Source organism: Silene latifolia, chromosome 11 (genome assembly GCF_048544455.1).
Source record: "Silene latifolia isolate original U9 population chromosome 11, ASM4854445v1, whole genome shotgun sequence".
Classification (NCBI taxonomy): domain Eukaryota; kingdom Viridiplantae; phylum Streptophyta; class Magnoliopsida; order Caryophyllales; family Caryophyllaceae; genus Silene; species Silene latifolia.
Window position 1 is genome coordinate 200,375,109 of NC_133536.1, and position 17,117 is coordinate 200,392,225.

The 17,117-nt window shown below is 35.5% G+C and overlaps 1 protein-coding gene across 1 annotated transcript; it reads left to right on the forward strand.

The window, feature by feature from the left end:
• The first annotated feature begins 5,946 nt into the window (after positions 1-5,946).
• LOC141615307 (LOB domain-containing protein 15) lies at positions 5,947-8,007 on the forward strand. Its single transcript, XM_074433714.1, has 3 exons — positions 5,947-6,072; positions 6,470-6,749; positions 7,291-8,007. The coding sequence occupies exons 1-3, from the start codon at positions 6,059-6,061 to the stop codon at positions 7,789-7,791; spliced, it is 795 nt and encodes a 264-aa protein (XP_074289815.1). The 5' UTR covers positions 5,947-6,058; the 3' UTR covers positions 7,792-8,007.
• The last annotated feature ends 9,110 nt before the right edge of the window (positions 8,008-17,117 follow it).

A 17,117-nucleotide genomic window follows, 5' to 3' on the forward strand; every position in this document is an offset into this window, starting at 1 on the left:
TACCCAGAGATTGGACGAACGAGGCTCCTGTAGTACTCAGCACCCACGCAAGCGGGGCTCCTCTGAACAGAGTGGGCAACTAAATCCCAGAGCCTCCAATCAACGAAGGCCGGCAACAAAACAGCGAAAAAAGGTGCACGCACGATAAAACAAAAGTACGCCAGAAAACGGCAGAATACAAAACAAAAGTACGCCAGAAACGGCAGAATACAAAACAAACGGTAGAACACTCGCGACATCATAACACACGCTCAAACGTGATCATTCTCACGACACATTGATAGACATTGCATTCACAGCATATAAAGGTCACAACGTGCCTAGCCACTATATAGAGTGGATCATGCATTAGTATATTGTCGCATACACCTATGTTGCATCACTGACATTTTTCAGGTACCAGCTGCATACTAACTGCAGGAGCAAGTTCTGCTCGAGGTTTTCACCACCACTACCCCGACACTCGGAGCGGCGAATGGTAAAGTCAGTAGGAGGCTGGTCCCAGCTCGACCCAACAACCATAAGCTTTCATGAGCAAGACCTAGCGTCCATCAGCATCCACCGGCTGGAATCCATAGGTCGATATCTATAAAGCATCTACTTGCTGCTACTTTTAGAGTAGGAGAACCGTAGAGAGTCTGGAAGAAGATCCTGGAGGAGGCAGCTTTGCTTATCCATCAACCTCACTCCAATGAGAATCTACCAGCACCGCTCCGCCTGGATACCTACATAGCCTTACTTCCAAACCAAAGACAAACAAAGAGACCCAAAAATCACCTACCGAAGCACGGAGTAAAAATCTCGAGTAAAAGTCCGGGTGCGAGAGAAGGGGTTCATAACTAGGCTCGGTGTATCCGGCGAGGCGGTATTTGTTCTAGCAGAATGACGACAACATCCAGAACTTGAAAGACTAATTTCCCTCCTCATCTTGAGGCTGAGGAGGAAAATTGGGGGCAATTGTTATGGGCAAAATTCACATTTTCATATCGTTACACGCGGCAAGCAACGAATGGACAATCAAGGCTTGAGAGGATCAATGCCGTGGATGAATTCGGGCCGTAGATGAGAAAAGCACACATGGGATATTAGAACAAGTGCAGTCAAAGAGGTTAAGGGTCAACTCACCTACTTCCTATTTTTGGGCGACTGGACCTAGAAGTCGGGAAACAAATTCTAGAGGAGCCTGATTCTGGAAGAGCGAGCCTGATTCCAGAGGAGCCTGACTCTAGAGGAGCCTGATTCTAGAGTGACTCGACTCTAGAGGAGCCTGATTCCAGAGGAGCCTGACTCCGGAGGAGCCTGACTATGGAGGAGCCTGACTCTAGAGGAGCCTGATTCTAAAGTGACTCGACTCTAGAGGAGCTTGACTCTGGAGGAGCCTGGCTCTAGAGGAGCCTGATCCCAGAGTGACTCGACTCTAGAGGAGCCTGATTCCAGAGGAGCCTGACTCCGGAGGAGCCTGACTATTGAGGAGCCTGAGGAAACGACACTCTAGAGGAAGCAACAATATTAGAGGAATAAAGATTAGCAATAAATGGAGGAACTAATGGAGGATTTGGAAAAATAAAGACTAGCATTTAATGTGGCATTAGTTGAGCATTTAGTGGGGGATTTAAGAGGAAAGAGGAAACAGATCAAAGAAGACAAAGTCGGACATTTAATTCCTAAAAATCGGAGTAATCGACCCTAAAACATGGGGTAACGGCTCCTGAAAAGTAGGAGGCTGACCCGGAGGAGCCTGGAGGATCTAAACCCTAAGAAGAACAACTATAAAATAAAGAGCAAATTCAGTCAAGAGACATCTCATTCCAAGGCAACACATAATCACTAAGCAACGACATCTTGTTTCTTCTATATCATTCTCATGAAACACCATTGTAGCTTCCTTACTTGCTAAAATATTCCGATTATAGTGCTAATATTGGCGGGATTCCGACTCCCCCCGCGGTTGTTCCCACACCGGGTTTTCCGCGTCACCAAAAACTCCTTGCGTCGATCTTTCTTTCATTGTCTTTTACTTTTTTTTGCACCGTGACTCCTTGATTCGCTCGTAGTTATAGACGATCACTTTGACTCACTAATCTAAACAACTAATTGGTAAATTTTTACCAAAACAGGCGCCAACAATCTTGATCTCACATTATACATTTATCATCACAGAGTACAAGTTGACAAACAGTCTTATAATAAACCAACTTATTAAAACCCCAAGCACACATCTCAGTAGTAAGTACCTAAAGGATCGTTGATAAATTTCCCGCACAACACATCACCTCCTTATTTTATGTATAGAAGATCACTACATTTAACCTACATTAGAGTTATATGCACCTAATTAATACATACGGAGTACTTTATTAACATAACAGTATGTTTTTATTCACCTTTATTAAGTCTTTAACATTAACGATCCTAATAACATATTCACGTTTCAAATGTATAATCAAATTATTTGAACCATTCAATATTGATAAGTTAGCTAAAGAGCCTTTAAAAAGAGGTAAAATTAAAGAGAGAGTTAGGTTCGTAGATCAGAGAACAAGTAAGCGACTAAATAGGCATAAAATACGGGTCAAACAAGAATTGATGGCTCCATTTTCTTACATTCTAAGCATTATCTAACTCTCATTTTAACCTCTCATTTATTTTTATTTTTTATTATTATTTAAAATACTTATTCAATTATCATCTCTTCTTTCAGCTTCTATGCATGTTCTTGTGGTTTTATGCTTCTATTAGTATTAAAAGTACTATAGCAATTAGCAAACACCTTGGTTTTCCTCCCTTTTACATTGTAATAACAGCCATGATACAGCTTATTACTTTGTTGATCTAAAAATTACAAAGAAATAAAATGAAGAAACACTAATACGCGACTGTTATACGATGTATAACGACCAACGCTCTCATCCCATAGTACATGCATAATGGTAGCTTCATTTTATGATAGTACCATAAATATAATGGTCTTGCACAAGATTAATTGAAAAAAAATAATACTTTCTCCCCCCAGTTAATAATTTACATTTACTTTATTTTCACCTCATAAAATAAAGTATGGATAAACTGTTCACTGAGACAGAGGGGTTACTCGATCAATATGGTAAACTAAATTAACTTGTTGTCTGGTTTTATATTTGCGTGAATGTGACGACAAACAATCTAAGGTAACTAAAATGTAGAACCAGAAATTTGTTTACTTGGATTATTTGGTCAATTGTTATTAGGCAAAAATTGAAGTTGCCATTTATCTCGTCATAGTCATATAATTTAAAGGGGAGTTCATAATGTAAAATTCCAAAACCATCAATAAATAAAGAGAGTCTTATGTAATACAATAAAATTAGTAAAATTTTACACATACTTGCCTTTCATACCGTAAAATTATAAAATAGTTAAAATGAAGTTACACCTTTTATTTACTACTCCAGTACTCAGTAATATATTTCGCCAAAATTTGTATAATTAAGGGCTACCGTGCTCATGTCGCTTGAATAAAATTAAAATTTTCCGTTTTATTTTCATTCCAAACCTCAAATCCCACTCCCTAAACGCACTTAGGTCATGTTTTTTTTTTACGGTTGATAGGAGCTTGAACTGAATGGAATTGAACAGAATTGAAATAAATGAAGCTGAAGTCAAGAGTTAAATAGTGAAGAGATGAGTTGAACTAAGTTGGATAGAACTGAATAAGCTGAATTGAACTGAACTGATAAAATAAGCTAAAATTAAGCCGAAAGAAACTAGCCTTACAAGTCATCATCTAGAGCTCAAATTTAAACCCTAGCAAATAGTTGTCTCTTAGGAAGATGCAAGCATTACATACTCATCATATTATACGATAAATAAATGAAGAAGGGTAATTAAGCATTGAAGTAAAAGGCATATCTCAAAGTAAGCGATAGGAAGCTAGCAAAAGGGTGGCGGTATCTACACGGGGATGTTGATACTTGATACATATAAAAGAGTAAAGAGTAATGATATCGTTTTCAGGAACTAGATCCCAGATGTATGTATTTGATCATTTTAATCAAGGTTGTTCTTGATTTTGACAACAAACTAACTTGCGCACGCTTCTTCCTTACCTAAGTACAACTCACCCAAATCAACTACTACTCCTCTAGTCCCTTTACCAAGTTACATACACTTATATAGTTATATTTATATCCTAAATTCTCATTTGTAAAGGACATATCCGTCGCAAGCTTGCGACAGGTCAAGTACTACCCATGTGAATATATAAGACAAAAATAAAGTATCTAACAATCTGTTTTGTTTTATCTACCCACATGAATAGTACTTGACCCGTCGCAAGCTTGTGACGGATATGCCCGTCATAAGGGAGACTTGTTGTATTTATATATGTGCTATTCAGTTTTCTATAAAACCGATTCAATTCTCTATATATTGTGACGTAACCAATATTTGTAGTTTAACAATAACTTAAATATGTAGATGTTAACTAGCTTTGTTGGCAACTTGGCAAGGTCATGAAATGTGCTACTTATGATTTGAGTTCAAATTCTGTCAGAATCAAAACTGTCCTTTTGACTCGCTCCCTTTAGGACAAAAAAAAAACTTAAATATATTTGAAAAATTGAAGTGGAGACGAGTTATAGATAAAATACAACAAATCGCTTATGAAACATTGTAATTTCTAGCCATCTCAATTCCACAGTCAATAATGTAATTTCAACGATTTAAACTTTAGGGTTTTGTATGTGAGATCAACACGGTAATCGAGTGACTGGAACGCAATATTACTTGATTATATATAATATAAACGGGTTTTCTACGTGTATCCTAAGAGCACACATTAATAAGCCAAATATGGAAAGATTCACAACGTAACACGAATTTTCTAACATGTGCCCTAAGGACACACGTTAATAAGCTTGGAAAATTCATAAGATATTCTCACTAATTATGGTAAAACAAAGTTTATTCTTTCATTTATCATAAGAATATGTTGTGAATCTTTCAAAATTTAGCTTATTAACATGTACCCTTTTACAACGTAATATAAATAGATTGATTTTTCAGTTAGTTAACTAAGAGTAAAATAATCTAAGAATACTTTCCAACTTGGCTTCGAAGATTTCAAGAATTTATTTTAGAAAACCAATATTTTTCGAGTCAAACAATGCAATGACAATTGCATCAGAAAGTCAACTACAACACCTGCTTGTTAATTAGCTAGCTAGCTACTGCCAGTATACCCGTGAAATAAGCTTATGTTTTACAGATTAGTCTAATTAGTACTCCTCATTAAATTATTTCTTGATGCTATAAATTACTACAATTTTGAGTTTATAAAACGTTTATATTAGGGGTAAAACGGTTTTCTTCAAAATACACAGGGCAACATCGACGAAACTTCTAAAACATTTATGATCTTAGGGTGAAAAATTTATGTAAGTACTCTGTATTATTACTTATTTTTATTAGCCACAAGCTCCTTATCTAATTATATATTCTCAAAACTTGTACAGACTATCAAATATCGTAATCTCAGTCTCATTTTATATTGTACAAAGTATATATTTTTATTCGATAACACAATAAATAACTACGAATTACATCCGTACTACATAGGCATGATATTAGATTAAAATGACCTATATAGACATGTTCTACTAGTGGCCATGGAAACAAAACAAGATTATGATTTGTTTTAAAGTTTCATTGTCAATGATAGATTGCATATTAATTCTCACCCGATTTTGTTTATTTCTTCCTAAACAATAATAATTCCACAATGTCATCTCTAATCACTACTACTAATAATAATCCTCGTACATCAGTCAATAAACAGTCGGTTCAACAACAAACAAAATGACCTAATTATATTCTCTTAATCTTATAATAAATATTATTAATTATTAATTCATATAGATTTGGACCACCATTATTTATTAATACCATACCCCTTCCTTTCATATGTTATAACTTACCTTTTAAGCACTCCTTTCCCCTTTCATTTCCCTCTTTCAACTTCCCTTCAAAACCATCTTATTTTCTCTCTAATTCCCCATCTTCATACCTTGAGCATGCATGAATGTCCAGAGAAAGGTATAGTATTACTATAACACTACTTTGTTATACTACTGATTCATGTTAGTCGACTCCAAATCAAACACGTATATGCATGTTCTTGGTACATAGATCTATTACATGAGAAAATATAACTAGCTATGTACACCTACATATATCTATACAATCTATGCATAATAGTTTTTCCATCTGGACATTGAAACGGGTCAAATATTATCTCACTCGTGCATTTAAGATCAATATTTTGTTTTTCTGCATGCATTCTGTTTTTGTCTTATTCAAGACTATTAACCCATTTTAAGCTTAAGACGGATACACCTGTCTTAAACAAGTATTTGTCAGTAGCTTTAGTAGAAAGTATTCATTGATTAATTTCAATTCTAAACGTATTGTGTATATATGAAATGTTTGGTAGGGAGATATTTGATGAGATAGGGAAGAAGATCAAGAGGGAGAGTGATGCGGCGGCAGCAGCAGTGGCGGTGACGGTGGCAGGAGGAGGAGGAAGGAGGCATATTCAGTTAGGTCCACCAGGAATATTAAACACAATAACACCATGTGCGGCATGTAAGCTATTAAGGAGGAGGTGTGCTCAAGAGTGTCCCTTCTCACCTTACTTCTCCCCACATGAACCTCACAAATTTGCTTCCGTTCACAAGGTTTTTGGTGCTAGTAATGTTTCCAAGTTACTCATGGTATTAATCATTTATTTTACTTCCCATTTAATTAATTAATTTTTGTGAAAATATTACACATTTAGAATTTGCATTGAAAAGACGGACCCCCTTTTCGATCACAGATTCTCAAATAAAACCGTTATACAGTGTACAATAACCTTATACAACAAATTAAATAGAACTGCTATACGGTGTAGAATAACCTTATATTTGTTATATGCACCTTATTGACGTTATCATAAAATCATAAAATGAGGTGCATGAGCTATTATTGGGTTATTGCACAATACACAAGAAGTTTCGCATGAGACTAATTGTTCTTATTTATCGTTTATAATAGTAGACTTGCATTATGTTGCGGTAAGCATACTTACGCAGAAAAGTCAAATAACTTTATCAACTAACCTAGCCGATATCTACTAGACCCGATTTTCAAATGCAACATTAGATCTATCTTACCTCACATTTATATTTTTTCATGTAGAGTTTCTTACAATAAAATCACTAAATTAGGAATTTAGGATGACTTCAATTAATTTATGAGGAATGTAAAATACAGGAAGTGCCAGAGAATCAAAGAGCAGATGCAGCCAACAGTCTAGTGTATGAAGCAAATGTGAGGTTAAGGGATCCGGTGTATGGTTGCATGGGAGCAATTTCAGCATTACAACAACAACTTCAAGTTTTACAAGCTGAACTTAATGCTATAAGAGCTGAAATACTCAAATATAAATATAGAGATATTAATAATGTCTCTAATATTAATATTAATACTATTGGAAACAATCTTAATATTAATAACAATAATAGTAGTAGTAATAATAATAACAATAACAATAATAATAATAATAATAATCCGACCGCTTCTCAAGTCAGTTTCTTTCCTACTTCCGGAGTTGTTTCACAATCGTCACCACCTCCACCACCGCCTGCACCAGAGCCGGCTCTCCATGATCCTCCTAATTCCTCGGTTTCTTCGTCTATGTACACACAAGCTTCAGCTGGTAGTAATGATAATTATAGTTCCATTTCTAATGAAAACATTTCTTATTTTGGTTAATTATTGAATCTTATTGAGTAGGGTAACCTAAAATACACTCATTATGATTATTATTATTGTTTCTTAATTATTCCTCACAAATGTCATAAGATTTGAATTGGATCATCTTGTGTTGATTCCATAACATTGTTGTTGTACTTTATTTATTTATGTACTGTTAGATGGTGTAAGAGTAATTAGTGTAAAAACATCAAATTAAATGAGAGACTTTATTTATTCGTATTTATGTAATGAAATTAAGTTTTTGTTTGTTTGTTTGTTTGTTAATTACTAGAATAAATTACTCGTATTATTCTTAACTTTTTTATTTTTATTTTTATAATAAGTACAGAGTAGTTTATTTGAAAGATAAATAGAAGATTAGAACAATTTTTATTAGTCATCTCATTTTTGTGGTACATAAAAGTTCAGGTTAACGAGTAGGGCTTATCCAGTTCATGGGCATGTCAGACTATTGACCACTTTGAGGACTTATAGTGATGTTTACTAGATTGTTTACAGGGTCGTTTAAGAGGATGTTCCAAGAGATTCTTAGAACCGGGGCCCATAACATAAAATGACCTCAAAATGTATGATTTTGGTAATATCTTCTAAAAAAATGAAATTTTGTCATTGCTTTGAACGAAATATATAACATACAATACAGTTTTTTATATTTTGGGAGGCCTATTTTGGCAGTTAAAACAAGGCCTCTGAATCCATTAAACGGACTTGATTGTTTACCAATAGGGCTATATTTGGACTAGTACAATTACATCATTATTACTGTTCTATATTATGGTGTAGAATCACTTTTTAAATAGAAGTTGTAACCGATCTCTTCTGAAAAACAAGTACTAATACGGTGTAGATTACTCAAAATAAATTAAGTAGTCTGAATTCTTGTCCTCAATTATTAATGCATGTCATTTAATGATCAGTCAATTATAATTAGCATCTCTTGTTTGGAAATTGTAACTAAATTAGACGCCAGGGTTTTGAAAACAAGGGGTGACTATGCATTTGATCAAATTGCACGTGCATAAATTTCACAAAGTACATACTACTTCGTATGTGTCAAATTTTCGATTTTATAAACGCTAGTAAAATCATGTGAAATGATATGTTGATTTGTGTTCAAATATCATCAGTAACATATTTTCACTTATAGCTAGATAGGCTACCAAAAAAAAAAATAGAATGAAAATCAAGGAGATCAAATTACTCTATTTATGACACTTTTGTCTTATCCACCCGAATAAAAAGTCTCATATTGATGTGTGAATGAGTAACTTTGTCCTTATTTTTTTATAACTATCTTGACCATAAGTCCATAAATAATGAATAGTAATTTTAATACTCGTTCTTTACTAGAGTATGATTATAGTCAAGCTAAACATTATTTCTAACGTAAAATAATCGTCTAATCGAGATCTATTAGATCCTCTAAGAAATGGGTCTTCGTTTACTAATTTGAAAGCTAGTCCCTAGCTCGAATCTTTTCAAAGACACGTATTTTATTAAATATAATTGGGTTTATATAAAGAATGTTAGAAACGTCTTGTTTGATTTCTTTAATAGGAAAGTCTTAGACAATAAGGACTAAAGTGAGAAAATAATAATAAATGTTGGCTGGAAACTCAGCTGTAAATGTCTTCGGTCTCACTATCTTAGCACTATTTTATATTACAATTTACAACCAAGATGAAGATTTATAATGAATGCGATTTGGTTTGGTCAAATGTCAAGGTTGCTTCACATTGTCGTCTATCTCCCTCTCATCAAGTAAATTATAATGAAATCTTTGAAAAAAAAATACTCCAGTATTATATAGTCCGGACTGTCCGGCTGACCGGGTTGGTTTTATTGTAAGACCGTGATATGAGCAAGGAAATTTTCAGGGCCGTCTCCGAGATTTCATGAGGTTTATGTTCAAATTTAAAATAAGGCCCTTTTTTATTCTCTCGTTTGAACGCGAAATAGAATTCTAACAGTATTATGAATTATAAACACTGATAATTTAATTTAAGCCAAAATTTTAGATTTTAAACTATTTAAGCAAAATGATTATATTTAAGTGCCTGTCAATAAAACAAATTTTGACCAACTTAAATGGATCAATATGTACAAGAAGTCAACAACAACATACGCCAAAACTACTCGTATGTTAGAGTTAGACGAGGTAGAAAAACAGACTATCATATGAACCCTCGAGGATTTAAAGACTCCAACAAAATTTTTGTTAGTGCAAATGTACATATATCGAGTTGTGTACTTGTATATGTACATAAATCGAGTTGTATACCGAAGATGTCTTAGTCTAGTGATTAAGACGGAGGTATTGTGGACAATAGGTCCCACGTTCAAATCCCCCTCCCCTCTATTGTAATGCACTAAGTGCGCGCTTCGATTAACCCAATAAAAAAAATCGAGTTGTAACTAATAATATTAAGTAATATTGTTAATATCTTTTCTAACTACGTTAACTTGTAAGTTAGGTTACCTAGCTAGGTTATTGTCTATATGCCTTGCAACTCTTTTGTATAAATACGTTTATTCTGTTTAATGAAAATCAAACTTTCAAGCTAATCAACTCTCTTATATGGTATCACGCCTAAATCCGCTTTTTCTCCGGCCTTACCATGTCTCACACAAACTCAATCCCTAATAAAGACGATCCTCAAACTCCCTTCGTCGTTATTAACACTCATGCCATTGACAAACTCGATGGTTCAAACTATCAACAATGGCAACTACAAATAACCGCGCCCTCTTAATCGGTTATGGCCTCCAAGGCTACATCGACGGCTCTCAACCTGCTCCTACTGTCACGCTCACTGACGACAAGAATTTCTCAACTCTGAATCCCACATATACTACTTGGTACCGTTGAGACAAACTTTTATTCAGTGTTTTGGCTGGTACCCTAGACAAATCCGTCTCTCCCCTCCTTTCCCAAACAACCTCAAAAGTCTTATGGGATACTCTTCGCAACACCTATGCCCTTCCGTCCCGAGGGCACATCAAACAACTCCGGTTTAAACTCCGCAATATAAAGAAAGGCCCTTCCACCATCTCCGAGTACATGAACCCTATCAAAGCCACCTTAAATGACCCTCTCCTACTGTCCCGTCTTCAAAGCATGAACTCTCATACACACATTTCATCAAACACCTTATATGCACGATTATAAATTAAACACTAATAATATCACCCAAAAACACATATTAACAACCCATTTTACTAACTTAAACCTTCACTTAGGTTCCCCTAAACCCTAGCGGGTGACTACTCACACATGCTTACAAAGCAAATGTAAACCATTGAACAAAAGCAAACAAACATGGCAACAAACATTTTATAAAGATGAACAATTACTAAGTAATAAAAAGAAATGTAAACTATTGAATAAACAAAGGAAATAAAGAAGAGAATTATACCAACAATTAGGAAAGATTGCAACTTTGATTGAATTAAGGAAGAAATTCTTCAATATCTTCAAAATACAACCCAAGAACTAAATGTAAACAATTGATATTAACTATTACTAAGGTAATTTTACTAAATAATTAATACTCCCTCTCATCCACCTCTTTTATTCCCTATTTCCTAAAACGGATTATTCAGGTTTCTCCTCCTTTCCTTTTTGTGAAAGTTTTTATTAATATTATACTTCTACCTCTCTCCACTCATCAAACCCCACCATATCCTTTATTAATATTTAATTCTAATTATTCCTACCTCTCTCCAATAACCAAACCCCACTCATCTCCTTTATTAATATTTAATCCTAATTATTCATACATCTCTCCAATTACCAAACCCCACTCATATCTTTATCAATATTATACTCCCCACCCTTAATCTCCGTGCCTACTTCAAAGGGGAAGAAAAGAGTGGATGGGAGGGAGTATTGATTAATGAAAGATTAATACTTTGATTAAGGAAATATTGCATAAATTAGGGAAAAGTTTCAGATCTAGGGTTATATATCTCAAGGGGAATTAGTAATGGGGTATTTATACTATCTCCTTGAATTAAGTAACAAGAGAAAGGAAAGAAAGCCCATTTACGTCTGAGGCTCCTGTGCCGGTCCACCGGCTGCCGGCGTGCCTGCCGGCAGCGCGTTCTTCAAGGCCAAATGTAAAGAATTCATCGGAGGTTGTTCTCTGCCGGTTAGCCGGCTACCGGCCTGCCGGCAGAGAATCCTTCTTACTTGTATTTTCTTCGTTTCTTCACAAGTGTAGGAGATGTGTGCCGGTGAACCGGCTGTCGGTCTGCCGGCAGAGAACCCTTCTTACTTGTCTTTTCTTCGTTTCTTTACAAGTGTAGGAGGTGGCCGGTTGACCGGCTGCCGGTCTGCCAACCAGTAGTGGGAATTCCTTCAATTTGCATTTTTTTCTTCTCTTCAAAAGTGGTTAAGTCATGGGAGGGGTTCCCTGCCGGTTGGCCGGCTGCCGGCCTGTCGGTAGAGAACACTTCTTCAATGCATCCTACTCTTCTTCTTCTCATGCTAACACAGTTATCGTCTGTTCTTACTCCTTATTCCGTCTTGCCTCTTTCTTGGCATATTTCCTACAAGATGAGACGATAATTTACAATATGGGAGCACATGGAATAAACACTACAAAAAAAAAACGTTTCGATGCGACGGACACATTGCGACAGATGATTAACCCGTAGCAAATTTAAACCTGCGACGGATCCTGCGACGGACCTCAGAATGTGCGACGGACTTTCCGTCGCAACATATTTTCCCAGACCGCCAAATTTTCTGACATGGCGGGAAGGTCTGCGACGGAATTTCCGTTGCTATATTAAAATAATAATAAATTCTGCGACGGAAATTCCGTCGCTGCATTAAAATAATATTTTCCCTGCGAAGGAATTTCCGCCGCAGGCTTTTTTTAGTGTCCACATGTACACCTCTTAACACGCTGGATTAATATTATTATTTTATTCCTGCGACGGAAATTCCGTCGCAGGATTTATTATTATTTTATTCTGGCGACGGAAAGTCCGTCGCAGGCTTTTTTTATACGGGCAGCAGCGGATCCCGTCTCCCTCATTATCACTCTTCAATTATTTACCCAATAATTCCCTAAACCCCGTCTCCCTCAATTCCACCACCACCACTCCCACCACCACCACTCCTACCACCACCTTACTCCCCAAATCACTCCTCTTATTTCTCCTTTCTCCTTTCCCTTTTCCCCTTTCTTCTTCTTTCCCCTTTCCCCTTTCTTCTCCTTTCCCCTTTCCCCTTTTTTCTGCCGCCTGGAACCGCCTGCCGCCGCCGCCGCTCCCTCCCCTTGTCTCCTTCTCTTAATTAATTTAAGGTTTGTTTAATTTATTTTACTATTTTGATTAATTAGGGTTTATGGTTATTGTTTTGATTAATTATGATTATTAGTTTAGGATGCTTAGTATTATTACGATAGTTTAGTTTAGTTGAAAGCCAATTTAGGATGTTTAGTATTATTAGGATTGTTTAGTTTAGTTGAAAGCCAATTTAGGATGTTTAGTATTATTAGGATAGTGAAATTTAGTTAAAATTAGTTAAAAGCCAATTTAGGATGTTTAAATCAATTTTATAATGCTTAGTTTAATTAAGTTTAGGATTATTAAAATAATTTAGTTTAATTAAAAGACAATTAGGATATTTAGGATTATTAGGGTAGTTAATTTAGTTTAGTTTAAACCAATTTTAGGATGCTTACTCTACTTTTGCTTAGTTTTATAAGGTTTATTAGTAATTATTAAGTTTGTTTTGATAAGTTGTGTACATTTGTGTCATGTGTATTTTTTTTACAAATATTAATTCATCTTATGATTGTGTTGTGATTGTTAATATATTTTTGACCTAGTACCCGTTCAAGGATTACACATTAGGTGTAATTATTGAATAGTCCTCGTTTTGGGACTGTCTTTGAATCTTTTATGCCATTTAGGTGGTAAATACTCAATTTTTTTCTTGATTGTTATGAGACAAAATTTGGTTGACATTTCCTTTAATGTTCTCCGAATACATATGTAGAGTGAGAATTCATTCTAAATAATGTATTTGGAGAACTGTAAGGAAGAGCTGCCGAATTTTTGTCTCATTACAATCAAGAAAAAAAATTGTGTATTTACTAATGGTATGAAAGATTCAAAGATGGGTTTAGGTTGGAGAGATAAGGACCCCAATACTGAAAGTATTTTTTTTGCAGGTTGTGGTTGTTGTTGTTGTTGTTGTTGTTGTTGTTGTTGTTGTTGTTGTTGTTATTGTTGTTGTTGTTGTATGAAAGATTCAAAGATGAGTTTATGAATGCTCTTACCATTTTTATTAATAATTTTTATTTACTAATATATATGTAGATTTGCAATGAAGAGATTAGAACGAAACTGGATGTATGAAAGGTTGGATTCCAATAAAAAATTAAGGAAGGAATTCGTAATAGGGGTTAATAAATTCATTGATTATGTTAAGCAACAAGACGAATTCATTAGAAATAAAGAAATTAGGTGTCCATGTAGTAAGTGCAAAAATAAAAAGTTTTTAGTTGAACAAGAAGTACGAAAACACCTTGGTCTAAAGGGTTTTTGTGACAACTATTATGATTGGGTGTGTCACGGAGAGAAATTCCCCGTTGAGGAAGAGGAAATGGCAATGCCCTCTGACAATCCTTATAGGGATATGGTAGAGGATGCGTTGCGCGATAGCATTGATCAAATTACGGAAGAAGCTCTTAATGCCGAGGTGGTTGATGAATCTCCAAATCCCAATGTATTAGCCTTTTTCAAATGTTAAAACGTCTTGAGCAACCCGTCTACGAGGGATGTCGACTCTCATTGCTACAGTCGGCTGCAAGGCTTGTCACTCTGAAATGTGAATTCAACTTAGCCCATAAATGTGTAGATGGTTTCACGTCACTCATGGGAGACCTTCTTCCTCAAGATCATATTTTGATGCGTAACTTTTATGAAACCAAAAATGTTCTCAAAGCTCTTCAACTTCCTCATGAAAAGATAGATGCATGTTTTAATGGATGTATACTTTTTTGGATGGACGACGCTCTTCTTGACAAGTGTAGAAAATATGGTAGAGCTAGGTACAAAAGTGTAAAGAAGGCAAATGGCAAAAGGGTCCCCGAAAATTTCTTAAATTATTTCCCAATAAGGCCACGTTTGCAACGAATTTATGCCACAAAAAACCTCGCGGAACAAATGCGTTGGCATTATGAAAACCCCCGAGTTAGTGGGACAATGTCTCATCCAAGTGACAGTGAGGCGTGGAAACATTTTGATCATCTTCATCCTTCTTTTGCATCTGGGCCTCGGAATGTTGGACTTGGACTTTGCACCGATGGTTTCTTGGCTTTTGGGCCATTCGGGAACTTGTATTCATGCTGGCCAGTGATGCTTACACCTTACAATTTACCACCCTGGCTATGCATGAAAAGACAATTTATGTTCTTAACATTAATTATTCCTGGACCAAAGAGTCTCAAACAAAACCTTGACGTCTATTTACAGCCTCTAATTCACGAGTTGAAGTAATTGTGGGACACGGGATTGTTTACATATGACGTGTCTAGGAAACAAAACTTCGACTTAAGAGCCGCACTCCTATGGACGATCAACGACTTTCCTACTTATGGCATGTTATTTGGTTGGTCAACTGCTGGTGAGAATGCATGTCCATGTTGTACGAAAAAAGAGACTAAATCGACTTGGCTTCAGCATAGCAGAAAATGGAGTTGGTTTGATTGTCATAGACAAAATTTAGACACTGAGCATACTTTTTGCAAGGATAAGGTCCACTTTCGAAAAGGAAGAATAGAGAACGATGTTGCTGGAACGAGGTTATCGGGCGAACAAGTGTGGGAATGTGTGAAAGTTTTACCAAAAATCGTGGATGCATCTGACCATGAATTGAGAACGGTTAAAGCGAAACGAATTGGGTGGTGGAAACAAAGTATTTTTTGGGAGCTTCCATATTGGCGCACACTACTAATTCGACATAACCTTGATGTCATGCATATTGAGAAAAAAAATTTTGAACAACTAATTCACACGGTGATGGATAGAAAAGACAAGACAACCTTGAACCCAAATGCACAAAAAGACATGTTACAACTTTGTTCAAGGTCGCGAAAGGTGGATTCAGTCGTTTTGAAAAAAGAGCAGAAGAAAGTGTTGTGTGATTGGATATGTAATTTAAAGTTTCCAGACGGCTATGCTTCAGATTTGAGAAGATGTGTCGATATGAATGAGTTGAAGCTACATGGCTTGAAAAGCCATGACTGTCATGTGTTTATGGAGCGTTCTCACCGGTTGCTTTAAGGCACCTTCTCCCAAAAAATGAGTGGAATGCCATAACTGAGATTAGTCAATTTTTCAGAGACTTGTGCACTTCATCAGTACAAATTGAAAAAATAACAAGTCTCGAGAAAAATATTGTCGAGATAATCTGCAAATTGGAAAAAATACTTGCACCTTCATTTTTTAACTCAATGGAACATCTGCCAATTCATTTGCCATATGAAGTGAAAGTGGGTGGTCCTGTGCAATATAGGTGGATGTATCCTTTTGAGAGGTAATATCAATATCTTTTACGAAGCCTTTCAAGGTTATTACTTAATTTCATTCATTCTTAACCAATTTTTTTGTAGGTTCTTGAATCATTTGAAAAAAAATTGGAAATAAAGCTCGTGTTCAAGGGTCATTATGCAACGCATATTTGCTTGAAGAAATAGCAAATTTTTGTTCTTTTTACTTTGAAGATCATATAGACACGAAGGCAAAAGACCTTGACATAGGTCAGAAAAAGGCGAAGTATTCTACCTTGCCCGAGCTATTTCAAGATCATGAGGGCACTACTTCTGGAAAATGTCGTGAAAGATTTTTGGAAGATAACGAATATGAATGTGCACACCTCTATGTTTTATCTAATTGTGATTATGATGAGTTGAAACGTATGGAAAGGTAGGTGAAAAAAAAATTAATTTTAAACGTTGTTTCAAGTAAAGCATGCAAAAATTAATTCAAAACTTAATTCGGCATTTTTGAATAGGTTGTTTGAGGATTACATCAAAAGAGAATAACCTGAGGTTTCTATGGCCGAGGATATTTGGAACAAATTTGAAACAAAATTCCCTGACTGGCTTAGAGGTCAAGTAAGTAAATAATATATATTCTATAATGCTTATTTAAATTATATTATTATTTGGTAAATAATTGGTTCATTATCATTAATTCTAGGTATATAATTTAAAAGATTCAGTTGTAGTTGCCTAAGCAAATGGACCTTCAAGAAAAGTAAGAACATGGAAGCGTTATTCCATCAATGGTTACAAATTTCG

What these genes read in the sequence shown, in the direction of transcription:
- LOC141615307 (XM_074433714.1), top strand. An exon ending in ATGTTTCCAAGTTACTCATG is followed by an intron (nt 6,750 to 7,290) that starts GTATTAATCATT and finishes TGTAAAATACAG; the next exon opens with GAAGTGCCAGAGAATCAAAG.